Here is a 13,509-nt window from a genome sequence, read left to right as displayed (position 1 = left end):
TAAAGTAAACTTCTCAACCCCTTCACCTTGCTTTCCTTAGTTAAGCAGATCAAAAGAACCTGTGCTGTTGCAGCTTTCTGGGTGCTGGCTGTGGGTGGATCTTACACCCCCACACAAGCTGCTAGCCAGATTGTTGAAAAACACACACACACACACACACACACACACACACTCCCTTCAACTGCCCTAATACTGAGAAAGGCCTCATGAGTTACAAATATCATTTTTCCATGTAGGAATGTAAACAAAACAGTTCAACTTTAATAAGTCCCTTATGATTTCTCTTTCCTGTTTACCTTTTCATGCTTCTCTTGATTCTTGTATTTGAAAGTTGTATTTTCTCTTCAGCTCTGGTCTTTTCATCAGGAATGCTTGAAAGTCCATATTTTGCATTGGAGTATTTTACTCAGTTTTTCTGGGTACGTGATTCTTGGTTTTAATCCTAGCTCCTTTGACCTCTGGAATATCATATTCCAAGCCCTTTGATCCCTTATTGTAGAAACTGCTAGATCTTATGTCAGTCCTGATTGTGTTTCCATAATACTCACATTGTTTCTTTCTAGCTGCTTGCAATATTTTCTCCTTGACCTGGAAACTCTGGAATTTGGCTATAATATTCCTAGGAGTTTTCTTTTTGGGATCTTTTTCAGTAGGAGATCAGTTGATTCTTTCAATTTCTGTTTTACTCTCTGGCTCTAGAATATCAGGGCAGTTCTTGATAATTTCTTGAAAAATGGTATCTAAGCTCTTTTTTTTGATCATGGCTTTCAGGTAGTCCAATAATTTTTTTTTTAAATGCAATTTATTTATTTAACATATTTGGTTTTCAGCATTGATTTTCACAACAGTTTGAATTACAAATTTTCTCCCCATTTCTGCCCTCCCCCCCCACTCCAAGATGGCGTATATTCTGGTTGCCCTGTTCCCCAGTCAGCCCTCCCCTCTATCACCCCCCTCCCCTCTCATCCCCTTTTCCTTTCCTTTCTTGTAGGGCAAGATAAATTTCTACGCCCCATTGCCTGTGTATCTTATTTTTTAGTTGCATACAAAAAGTTTTTTTGTTTTTGAACATCTGATTTTAAAACTTTGAGTTCCAAATTCCCTTCCCTCTTCCCTTCCCACCCACCCTCCCTAAGAAGTTGAGCAATTCAACCTAGGCCACACATGTATTATTATGTATAACCCTTCCACAATACTCATGTTGTGAAAGGCTAACTACATTTTGCTCCTTCCCAACCCATCCCGCTTTATTGAATTTTCTCCCTTGACCCTGTCCCCTTTCCAAAGTGTTTGTTTTGATTACCTCCACCCCCATCTGCCCTCCACTCCATCATCCCCCCGCCTTTTATTTTTTTTTTTTATCTTCCTCCCTCTTCTTTCCTGCGGGGTAAGATACCCAACTGAGTATGTATGGTATTCCCCCTCAGGCCAAATCTGATGAGAGCAAGGTTCACTCATTCCCCCCTCACCTGCCCTCTCCCCTCCTCCCATAGAACTGCTTCCTCTTGCCACCTTTATGGGAGATAATCCACCCCATTCTATCTCTCCCTATCTCCCTCTCTCAGTATGTTACTCTCTCATCCCTTAATTTCATTTTATTTCTTTTAGATATCTTCTCTTCATCCTCAACTCACCCTGTGTCTGCTCTCTCTCTTTTACATATATATATATACACATACATACATATACACATAGATACATACATACATTCACATTCACTTATATATATACTTAAACATATATATATATATGCATATATATATATATATATATATGCATATTCCCTTCAACTACCCTAATACTGAGGTCTCATGAATCATACTCATCATCTTTCCATGTAGGAATGTAAACAAAACAGTTCAACTTTAGTAAGTCCCTTGCAATTTCCGTTTCTTGATTACCTTTTCATGCTTCTCTTGATTCTTGTGTTTGAAAGGCAAATTTTCTATTCAGTTCTGGTCTTTTCACTGAGAAAGCTTGAAAGTCCTCTATTTTATTGAAACTCCATATTTTGCCTTGGAACATGATACTCAGTTTTGCTGGGTAGGTGATTCTAGGTTTTAATCCTAGCTCCATTGACCTCCGGAATATCGCATTCCAAGCCCTTCGATCTCTTAATGTAGAAGCTGCCAGATCTTGGGTTATTCTGATTGGGTTTCCACAATACTCAAATTGTTTCTTTCTGGCTGCTTGCAGTATTTTCTCCTTGATCTGGGAGCTCTGGAATTTGGCAACAATATTCCTAGGAGATTTCTTTTTGGGATCTATTTGCGGAGGCGATCGATGGATTCTTTCAATTTCTATTTTGCCCTGTGGCTCTAGAATATCAGGGCAGTTCTCCTTGATAATTTCCTGAAAGATGGTATCTAGGCTCTTTTTTTGATCATGGCTTTCAGGTAGTCCAATAATTTTTAAATTATTTCTCCTGGATCTATTTTCCAGGTCAGTGGTTTTTCCAAGGAGATATTTCACATTGTCTTCCATTTTTTCATTCCTCTGGTTCTGTTTTATAATATCCTGATTTCTCATAAAGTCACTAGCTTCCACTTGCTCCAATCTAATTTTTAAAGTAGTATTTTCTTCAGTGGTCTTTTGAGTCCAATAATTTTTAAATTACCTCCTGGATCTGTTCTCCAGGTCAGCGGTTTTTCCAATGAGATATTTCACATTGTGTTCCATTTTTTCATTCTTTTGGTTCTGTTTTATAATTTCTTGATTTCTCATAAAGTCACTAGCTTCCACTTGCTCCAATCTAATTTTTAAGGTAGTATTTTCTTCAGTGGTCTTTTGGACCTTGTATCAACAATCTGACTAGCAGCTGCTGTGAGGGTGTGAAGCCAACAACAACCAGCTCACAGAACACTGCAAGCCCAGGTCCTTTTGATCTGCTTTGCTAAGGAAAGCAACGTTAAGGGGCTAACAATCTTACTTTAATCCAGCATACAAATAACATTCATCTAGTTCAGGGGAAAAAGCCAGCACCCTGAATTACAGACCAAATACAATTTGTAGTTATCAACATCTGAGTCTTCAGTCGGGGAGCCCATTACAACCGCTGCCCCTGAGTCATGTGCCACTCTTGCTGTGGCTAAGAGCTCCGAGAGAAAACGCCAACCTCTGCGCTTATATATCCTGTTCAGGGCCCCAGGGGCCCTGACCTCACCCAGCTGGGCATGGAGAAGTTCCTCAACCCCAATATCACATCAGATACAAATCAATCAATGGCTTCCAATTATCTCAGTGCTGAGAAATACAAAAACATCCCACTTTATCTGCCCCATTCAAACAAAGGCCAGAATCATTAAAGGTCAACAGCAAAAAGTCACACCTTAATTACTATTATAGACCTCCTTTTCCATTTGACTAATTCTGCCTTTCAAGGCATTCTTCTCCTCATTGGCTTTTTGAAGCTTTTTTGCCATTTGGATTAGTCTATTTTTTAAGGTGTTATTTTCTTCAGTATTTTTTGGGTCTCCTTTAGCAAGTCATTGACTACTTTTTCATGATTTTCTTGCATCACTCTCATTTTTCTTCCCAGTTTTTCCTCTGCTTCTGTTGCTTGATTTTCCAAATCCTTTTTGAGCTCTTTTGTGGCCTGAGAACAATTCATATTTTTCTTGAAAGCTTTTTGATCTTTGACTTTGTTGACTTCTTCTGGATGTATGTGTTGATCTTCTTTGTCACCAAAGAGGGATTCTATAGTCTGAGTCCTTTTTTTCTGCTTGCTCATTTTCCCAGCCAATTACTTGGCTTTGAGCTCTTTGTCAGGGTATGACTGCTTTCAGAGTGGAGAGTGCTCTGTCTCAAGCTTCAGGGGTTTTGCACTGCTGTTTTCAGAGCTACTTCTATTCTGAGGTGGTATGATGCTCCTCTCCTGGCCTATGCTCTGTTCTGTGAGTGCAAGCCCTCTTTTCTGCCATGTAACTACCAGCAGGACTCCCTCTCCACAACCACCACAAAGCTCTGCCACACCAGCGCTCCTCCTCCCCGAAGAACTGCCAACCAGGATTGCAACCCACATCCAAGCAGGGCAAAGCAAGAGAACCTTGACTCAGCACCAGCAAAGCAATCTCTGCACTCCCACTCTGATGGCTGCTTCATTCCTTCCGTTGTGTGGGACTGTGGCTGAAAGCAGCTGCTGTGCTGCTGCTGTTGCTGCTGCAGCCACCTCTGCCAACCCCAGGGCTGTGGCCTGACTGCTCACTTCCTTTACCCAGATCCAGCAGTTTTCCCACTGACCTGCTAGGTTGTCTTTGGCGTTTGTGGAATGAGAAGTCTGATAACTGCCACAGTTCAGTGATTCAGGGCCATGAGGCCTGCTCTACCTGGTCTACTCTGCACCTGGTCTGTCCTGGAGTGACCCACATTGGGCTGCGTTCTGCTTCCAGCACAGTGCGAGAGACCCTTCCCAGCAACTGTCTGGGCTGTCTTGGGCCAGAGAGTTGATTCCCTGTTATTTCATGGGTTCTCTAGCTCTAGAATTTGTTGAGAATCGTTTTTTACAAGTGTTTGGAGGGATCTGGGGGAGAGCTTAAGCAAGTCAATGTTTTTAAGCTGCCATCTTGGCTCTATCCCTCCTTTCCAGTCTTTTTATACCTTACATTCTAACATCTACTCTGCAGTCCAGTGACACTGGCCTCCTTGATGTTCCATATCCCAATTTTAGGCATTTTCACTGGCTAACACCCTTCCTGGAATACCCTCTTTCTTCATCTCCATCCACTGTCTTCTTTCATTTCCCTACTAAATCTTACATTCTACAGGCAACATTTCCTGATTCTAGTGCCTTTCCTTCACTGATTATTTCTATTTTATCCTGTAAATAGCTTGTTTGTGTGTTAGATGTTTTCATATTGATTCATATGTTAGACTGTAAACTCTTTGAGGGCAGAGGATGTCTTACTTTTCTCTTTATCTCCAGCACCAAGCATAGTGCCTGGCACTTAATAGATCTTTCATAAAAATGATTGTTGCCTTACTAAAGTGGAATGGTTTGGGTGGGGAATCAAATTTGACCATTTTGTGACTCAAGATTATCATTGTGTCAGATGAAGAGAGGTGGCATGATGCAGTGGAAACAGCTCTGGTTTTTGGACATGGGTTCAAATCTTGTGTCTGATAACACCTTTGTGATTTTGGGCAAATCATTTAACCTTTGTCGGCCTCAGTTTTTTCATCTCTCAAATGAGTGATCTGTGAGATGATCTCTGAGATACCTTTTAGATCCCTGCTAGGGTACTGTTGAAAATAGAGGTACTTAATAGCCCCTACTTATCCAAGGAGCCTCTGTGAAGCTGAAAAGGTGCCTCAGAGAAATTCATCAGTGACATCTCTCTGCTTTCAGTAGAGAACTGTCTCAAGCCTTATTTTTCTAAAGCCCATCAACAAATGATATTTCACAAACTCCTTATACACTTCATTTCATGAAGACAGTCATCATAGACACTTGTATGTTTTTGAAAATTTTCAGTGTAATTTTCCTGAAGCCAGGAAAAAGCAATATTTGATCGTTCTGACTAGGAGAAAGGTGAGCTTTATGCTCAGATTTGTAAGAAACATTAAAAGAAGCTATGATGGCAAATCAATAAAGACATTTGAGAGGAATCTTCCAAACATTTTTCAGTCTTGTCATCATTGTGACATTGACAGTCTTGATAAATTATCTGTTTCTTTTTGTTTCTTTATTCATTTAACTGCCATTTTAGGATTTCACGAATTTCAGGACTGCCCGTAAAGTTAGGTTTTGTTTTGTTTTTTAGCATTCCCTAGTGGTTACTAAGTATCTGTTTTAATAGTTCTATTTTGCAGAATTACTTTATTGAACAAATTGATGAAATGTTCACTAGCTAGTAAAATTTGCCAATATTTATTTTCCATGAGTGGTGACCCTGCAAACTTGGTATATAGGCTGATAAAGTTGTGAATTTTGGTTTATTTTTTAGCACAGATAGAGGTCAAAATATTGTGGAAATTTTTTTCTTCTTTTAGGTAAGATAAAATTAGTACAGAGGTATGGGTGCATAGTAATGGCTCCATTTAGCTTTATCCCTTTGACTTTATAGTATATTGCCTCGTTTTCAATTTGCATTTTAAGATTTGAGACTAGATTTTGTGGGGTCTTCACCAGTTAGGAATTTTGCGACTTTGCAAGATCTTGTGATACAGCTACTGACTCTTGACCTTTTAACATTTTTATTTAACATTATTATTTTAACATTTCTCAGTATTTATATTTTATTGTATTTTATTATCCATTGACTGAGAAATGCATAACTGAAACCTACCATGAATTCAGTAGTGCTTTAAAATAAATTAATATTTTATTAATCACAACAAAATCCCTAAAACTTTAAAAATAGTACATATGTGCAAAATATCTGTTCTATCTGGGGAAGATATGTGAATGTGTATACATATTTCTTATATATTTTACTAAATCATTTAATGAAGTGTAGACCCCTTGCAAAAACTGCAAGAATCTAGGGCCCTCAGGGAATCATTGTTGTGGTCCTTAACTCATATAGTACTTTTCTCCCAGCTACCTTATACTCTTCCAGAGACCAAGGACCAGGCCCTATACTTTTTTCCTATTTCAACTTTTACTTTTAATGATGTCTAGGCTTCAAGACTTTATCCTGTGTCCTTATTGTTGTCGTTTAACATTATGTCCCCCCCAGAATGTTTTTTGTTGGATTGAGCCACTTTTCCTCTCCTTTCCTCTCCATCTGAAAAAGAAATGACTTTTTGTTTTGTTTCCACAGAATGATGGTGAGGATTTCAGTTATGTCATTGCATTTTTCCTTGGAACAGCTGCATGTCTTTACCAGGTAGGTTCTGATTCATTTTTTAAGGAGCAACTCCCTCCTAATGTTATTAGTCAGTAAGCATTTATTAAATGCCTGACGTGCCAAGCATTGCAGTATGCACTAGGAATACAAAGAAAAAAATTAAATCCCTGCCCTCAAAGGCTTGTATTCTGTTGCAGGGAGATAAGATGTACGCATATAAGTACACACAGAATAAGTTTTAGCAATATAAATACAAAGTAATTTTCTGATGCAGGTTCTAGCAACTGGAAATCAGGAAAGGCATCATGCAGAAGACAATGTTTGAGCTAGTTTTAAAGGAAACTAGGGATTCCACGAAACAGATATGAGAGGATGGGGAGCAGACTGGGTAGAGGTACAGAGATAAGATCAGAAAGGCTCAGAGATTTGAGATGCAATGTTGTGTTTGAGTAGTAGCAAGAAGGCCAGTTTCTCTGTAGAATGCACGAAGGAGTATAATGTATAATACGGCTGAAAAGGTTAGTTGGAGCCAAGTTGGAGAGGATTTCAAGTCCCAATCAGAGAAGTTTATATTTTTTCCTAGAGATAATAGCGAGCTGTTAGAATTTATTTAGCATATAAGTAATACAGATGTGTTTTTTAGGAAAATTAAAGATGTATAGAAGAGATGACTTGAGTTAAAGAGACCAATTAGTGGGCTAATACATTAGTCTAGGGAAGAAGTGATAGGGCCTAAGCTAGTCTAGTGATTATGCATGGAAAGAAAGGGGATATGTGAGAGATATCTTGGAGATAGAATTGATGAAGCCATGTTTGGAACTGTGTATGAAACTGTTCATATGTGGGATGAGGGAGAGCAAGAAGTCAGGGCTTACTCTTTGGTTGTGAACCTGGTTGACTAGAAGGATAGTTGGACTCTTAATAGATGTAAGGAAGTTTAGAAGTAAGGTTACCTTTTGGGGAAGAATAACAAGTTCTGTTTTTGACATTGAGTTTGAGATGCCTGTGGGACAGCCACTTTGAAACTTCCAACAGGGAATTAATGATGCAGGACCTCAGGATGAAGACTATAGCTATCACTATAACTATAATATATAGATCTGTAAGCTATCTGCATAGAGATGATAATTAAACCCATGGGAACTGATGAAGTCACTAAGAAAGACAGTATAGGGAGAAAAAAGAGGGTTTGGGGAGCCGTGGGGAGAGAAGAAAAGGTTTGGAATAGGTGTTTTGGGGAGTGTGCTAGAGACTTGATAAGGGAGAATTAAAAAGGATTACCTTGCTATATAGTTGAGACTTTTGTTGAGTCGTTTCAGTTGTGTCTGACTCTGTGACTCCATTTGAGGTTTTGGGTTCTAGATAAATTTTTATATTAGATTCTTCAAACAGTTCATTTAAGTACATACACACATAATTTCCTATTGCCACATGCATGATTTGTATTATGGTTAGTCTTTAAATGCAAAGTAAACTTTGAGTCGCATATTATTTAACCTAGATAAGGACTTTAGAGATAAGTACAGATTCCTCATTTTAAATATGAGTAAACTGAGGTGCAGAGAGGTAAAAGAATTTGTCAGATTACTAGCATTTGAGAATAGAATTATCCTCATAGGCTATTAATGACAATAGCCTAGCACCTAAATGGGATAAATAGGTTCTGTTAGGTCATTATCCACAAGTAAGTAAATCCAAACAAACACACCTAGGCCTGTTTTCAGTGATAGTGTCAGATCACAGTATCACAGACTAAGAGCTGGAAAGAACATTGGAGCTTATCTAGGCCTAACCCCATTCTTTTATAGAGAAGGCAACAGAAGCCAGGACAGGTTAATTAGTTTGCTCAGTGACACATAAGTAGTAGGTGGCAGAAACAGGATTTGAACTCAGGTCCTTTCTAGTTCTTTCCCTCCCCCTGCCTCCATGCCTTCCCGCTTAGATTATCCTCCATTTACACTGTATGTACACATGTATTGTATATATACATATAGAGAGAGGTATATATGTTGTATATAGTGTGAATATATGTGCATATATGTGCATATGTACATAGAGGTATATATGTTCTCTCTATATATACACACAAAGACATATCTTGTATGTACAGTTATTTGCATGTTGTCTCCCCAGTTAGAAAGTCAGCTCCTTCAGAACAAGGATAGTTTTTTTGCCTTGCTTTGTATCCCCAGCATTTAGCACAATCCCCCTACATAGTAGTAAGCACTTAATAAATGCTTACCATTGACTTACTGTGACTCCAGATTCAGCACTGTTTCTACTGTATCATGTTATCTTTATTCATTTACAACACATTCATTTATTAAGCTTCTGGGAATACAAAGATATATGACTGAATTCCCTTTCCTCTAGGAATTCAAGCCTAGTAGAATATCGTCTTGGGTTATCTTCATGATAGCTTATGTTATGCCTGTATTTACATATTAATTTCTTGGCAAATATTTAAGTGATTTACTCATGACAGTATATTAATTCTACAACATAAGAACGTCTTGTAGGATCCCGATTAGCCAGCATCAGGGAATGTATAGTGGGATCACCAAATTCCCCACCTCACTGATTAAAACAACAAATCCCACAACTCATCCAAACTTGCCTACTTATTGTTTATCAAGTATGCCATACATATTTCTACTTTAATCACTTAGCTCCCACCATTTCTCCTACCTGGAATGTTATTCCTTGTCATCTCTTATCTAAATCCTAACCTTCCCTCTAGGTCTTCCTTAATCCCTACCTCTTCCAGGAAAACCTTTCTATTGATCACACTCCCCTCTAAACTCTTGAAATGATTACTGCTTGGGCCAGTCATTTGTCACTTAGAATATTATCTGTTTTGTTGCTATTTATCTTTTTGAGTAAATATCTTTTAATCTAAACTCCTGGAGGGTAGTATTTAATGCTTTTCTGTATTTCTAGCATATTACTCCTAATAAATGTCCATAAATAAACATTTATGATAATAATTCAATTAAATAAACATTTACTAAGTGCTTGTTACTCTGGGAATACAAAAAGAGGCAAAAGATCCTTGCCCTCAACTAGCTTACACACTAGTTGGGGGAGGCAACATACAAACAAATATGTAGAAATAAGCTAAATACAGGATAAATAAGAAATCATTAAAAGACAGAAAGCCCTAGAATTAAGAGGGGTTAGGGAAGGCTTGCTCTAGAAGGTTGGATTTTAGTTAAGACTGAAAGGAAGCCAGGGAGGACAGTAGTTGGAGCAGAAGAGGAAGAATGTAGCAGGCATGGGGAAACAACCGGAGAAGATACCCAGAGCTAAGAGTTGGAGTGTCATGTTAGTGGAACAGCCTGGAAGTCAGTGTCACTTAAGGAATAAGGTGTAAGAAGACTAGAAAGTCTCCAATTGACAGCTGATCAAAGGATATGAACAGGCAGTTTTCAGAGGAAGAAATTAAAGATATCTATAGTCATATGAAAAAAAATGCCCTAAATCTCTATTGATTAGAGAAATGCAAATCAAAACAGCCCTTAGGTACCATATCTGTCCTGTCAGATTGGCTAACGTGACAAAACGGGAAAATGATAAATGCTGGAGAGGATGTGAGAAAATTGGAACATTGTTACATTGTTGGTGGAGTTGTGAATTGATCCAACCATTCTGGAGAGCAATTTGGAACTATGCCCAAAGGGCTATAAAAATATGCATACCCTTTGACCCAGCAATAGCACTTCTAGGGCTATATCCCAAAGAGATCAAAGAAGTTGGAAAGTGACCCGTATGTACAAAAATATTGATAGCAGCTCTTTTTGTGGTGGCAAAGAATTGGAAATCAAGGGGATGTCCATCAATTGGGGAATGGCTAAACAAATTGTGCTATATCGTAATGGAATACTAATTTGCTATAAGAAATGAGGAGCAGACAGACTTCAGTATAACCTGGAAAGACTTATATGAGCTGATGCTGAGTGAGGGGAGCATATTTTTATAGCCCTAAGACTGAATTTGAGATAGGTTCTATCTGTTGAATCATGCAAAACACATTACCATATTAGTCATCAGTCCTTTGTCCTTTGGAATTATCTTGGGTCATTGTATTGCTGCGAATAACTAAATCATTCACAGTTGATCATTGTACAGTATTGCTGTTGCTGTGTACAATATTCTCCTAATTTTACTCACTTCACTTTGCATCAGTTCATATAAGTCTTAACAGATTTTCTGAAATCATTTCCTATATCACAGTAGTATTCCATTACAATCATATACCACAACTTGTTCAGCCATTCCCCAATTGAAGGGCACCCTCAATTTCTAATTCTTTGCCACTACAAAAAGAGCTGCTATAAATATTTTTGTACAAATAGGTCCTTTACCTTTTTAAAAAAATCTCTCTGAGATGATTCCTAAAACAATTATAAAATCTTCTTCATCTTTATCAGTTTGTTTAGGAAAACAGTCAATCAGCAATTCTGTATATATTTATTGGTCATCTATATAGATATATTTATATCTATCTATCTATATATATATATATATGGCTGATGGCTGAGTAAAGTGTTATAGGTAGATAAGTTTTAAAGTGATACATATAAGTTACTATCATTATTATTATTATTATTATTATTATCATTATTATTATTATTAGAGCAGCTAGGTGGCCCAATGGGCAGAGTGCTGAGCCTGGAGTCAGGAAGATTCAGCTTTCTGAATTCAAATCTGGCCTCAGACACTTACTAGTTGTGTGACCTTGGCAAAGTCATTTAACCCTTTTTGCCTCAGTTTGCTTATCTGAAAAATGAGCTGGAGAAAGAAATGGTAAGCCACTCCAGTATCTTTGTCAAGAAAACTCCAAATGGGGTCATGAAGAGTTGGATGCAGTTGAACAATAACAGTGGCAGTTATTGTTGTCATTACTGTTATGTGGTAGGTATTGTGTTAGAAATTGTGGAGGACATGACAGAAATATAAATAGTCCTTTCCCTCAGAACTTGTAATTCAATGAATGCCATATGAATAATACAGTGCTCCAGTAGTTTAAAGGAATACCAGAAGGGACCTTAGAGATTATCAACTCCTTTTTTTTTTTTTTTTTTTACAAATGGGAAATGAAAGACTGCTGAGGAAAATGACTTGCCTAAAGTCACACAAGTATTTAATAGCCAAGCAAAGGCTCTTAGCAGCTTTCTTGACTCTGAGGTCTTTCCCATATACTGCACTGAGTGCTCACTCCTGGCTGAGGTGGTCAAGGAGGCTTTCACAGAGGAGGGGGTACCTGAGCTGGACCATTGAGTGTGGGTTAGATTTTAATACAGAGGGGTTAGGAGCATACCACAGTAGGACCAGTTTGAGTACAGAGGCCTGCAGATACGTGATAGACAGCATGGGATGGTGATGATATCTTACACTTGTGTAGTGCTTTACGGTTCCAAAAGTATACTACATATATTATCTCACTGGATCCTAACAATAAGCCTTCGAGATCGGTGTTGTTTTATTGAGAAGGAAATTGAAGCTTATAAAGGTCAAGCAGCTTGCCCATGTTTCACACAACTAGTATCTGAGACAGGATTTGAACTGAGGTCTCTCAGTGGTAGAAAGAACATTTGATTTGGCTTCATGAGACCTGGATTGGAAACTTGGTTCACAACTTTTCTGACAGGGGCAAATAACTTCATCTGTCTGAGCTTCAGCTTCTTCATCCATAAAATGAGGAAGAGCTGTTCACCAGTAGATGAGTGGTAAAAAAACAAACAAACATATGAATGAATAGTTTTCAAAGAAAGAATTCCAAACTATCAATGACCATATGAAAAATTGCTTCAAATCACTATTAATAGAAATGCAAATTAAAACAACTCAGATTTTACCTTATGACTTGTAAATTGACAAAGTTGACAAAAAAAATGGGAACAGTATATGCTGGTGGAACTGTGAATTTTTCTAGTCATTCTCAGAAACAGTTTGGGATTACATGAGAAAAGTGACTGCTGTTTATACCGTTTGGCCCAGCAATACACTACTTGGGATAAACACACACATATATACACACACATATGTGTATGTGTACACATATTTGCACATATTCCTAGCAGCGCAGTTTGTGGTAGTAGAGAACTGAAAACAAAGTGAGTGCCCAGTGATTAGTTGAATGGTTGAAAAAACTGCAGCATAAGAATGTATACAATATTTCTGTGCATCAAAAAATAATGAATATGAGGAATTCAGAGAAGCACAGGAATATGAATTGATGCAGAGTGAAAAGAGTAGAACCAAAAGAACAATATACATACGTAACTATAGCCATGCAAATGAAAAGATCACTACAAGGAAGCCAAACTCTGAGTAACTGAAATATCAGTAATGGTCCTGGTTAAAGTAATGAAACATATATTCCTCCTTTCCTTCACATTATCAGAATCATACACTAATTTCTTTTTCTTTGGTACAAAGAAGGGTTCAGTTCTGGTTTTGGATGAGAGTGTATGCTATGGCATCCCAAGGGTGAGATATATCCAGAAATAACAAGGTGTGTAAAAACCAAAGGCATGAATAGAACTTTAAAAAAAAATTAAGATATTGGATTAGGTGATTTCTAATGTCCTGAGCTGATTTTATAACCCTATGAAAGTTTGAATTATTTGAGGAATAAGTCAGTTTGGTTCAGTGAGATTAGTGATAGAGATGCTTGAGGGGTCCTGAATGTATGGTTGAGGAGTTTGAGTTTTCTCAG

The 13,509-nt window shown here is 37.9% G+C and overlaps 1 protein-coding gene across 3 annotated transcripts in view; it reads left to right on the top strand.

The window, feature by feature from the left end:
• Positions 1–13,509, top strand: part of SEC22A (SEC22 homolog A, vesicle trafficking protein) — a 79,414-nt gene that overhangs the window by 53,125 nt on the left and 12,780 nt on the right. For all 3 annotated transcript variants that reach the window (XR_005009566.1, XM_036744472.1, XM_036744473.1), the window contains exon 6: positions 6,762–6,827. Coding sequence is in view for 2 of the 3 variants with exons in the window: in XM_036744472.1 (XP_036600367.1) it covers positions 6,762–6,827 (66 nt within the window). In the remaining variant the exon portion in view is untranslated. The remainder of the gene's footprint in view (positions 1–6,761; positions 6,828–13,509) is intronic.

Source organism: Trichosurus vulpecula, chromosome 2 (genome assembly GCF_011100635.1).
Source record: "Trichosurus vulpecula isolate mTriVul1 chromosome 2, mTriVul1.pri, whole genome shotgun sequence".
Lineage (NCBI taxonomy): Eukaryota > Metazoa > Chordata > Mammalia > Diprotodontia > Phalangeridae > Trichosurus > Trichosurus vulpecula.
The sequence above is the reverse complement of the archived record's forward strand: the minus strand, read 5'-3'. Positions and strand labels throughout refer to the sequence as shown.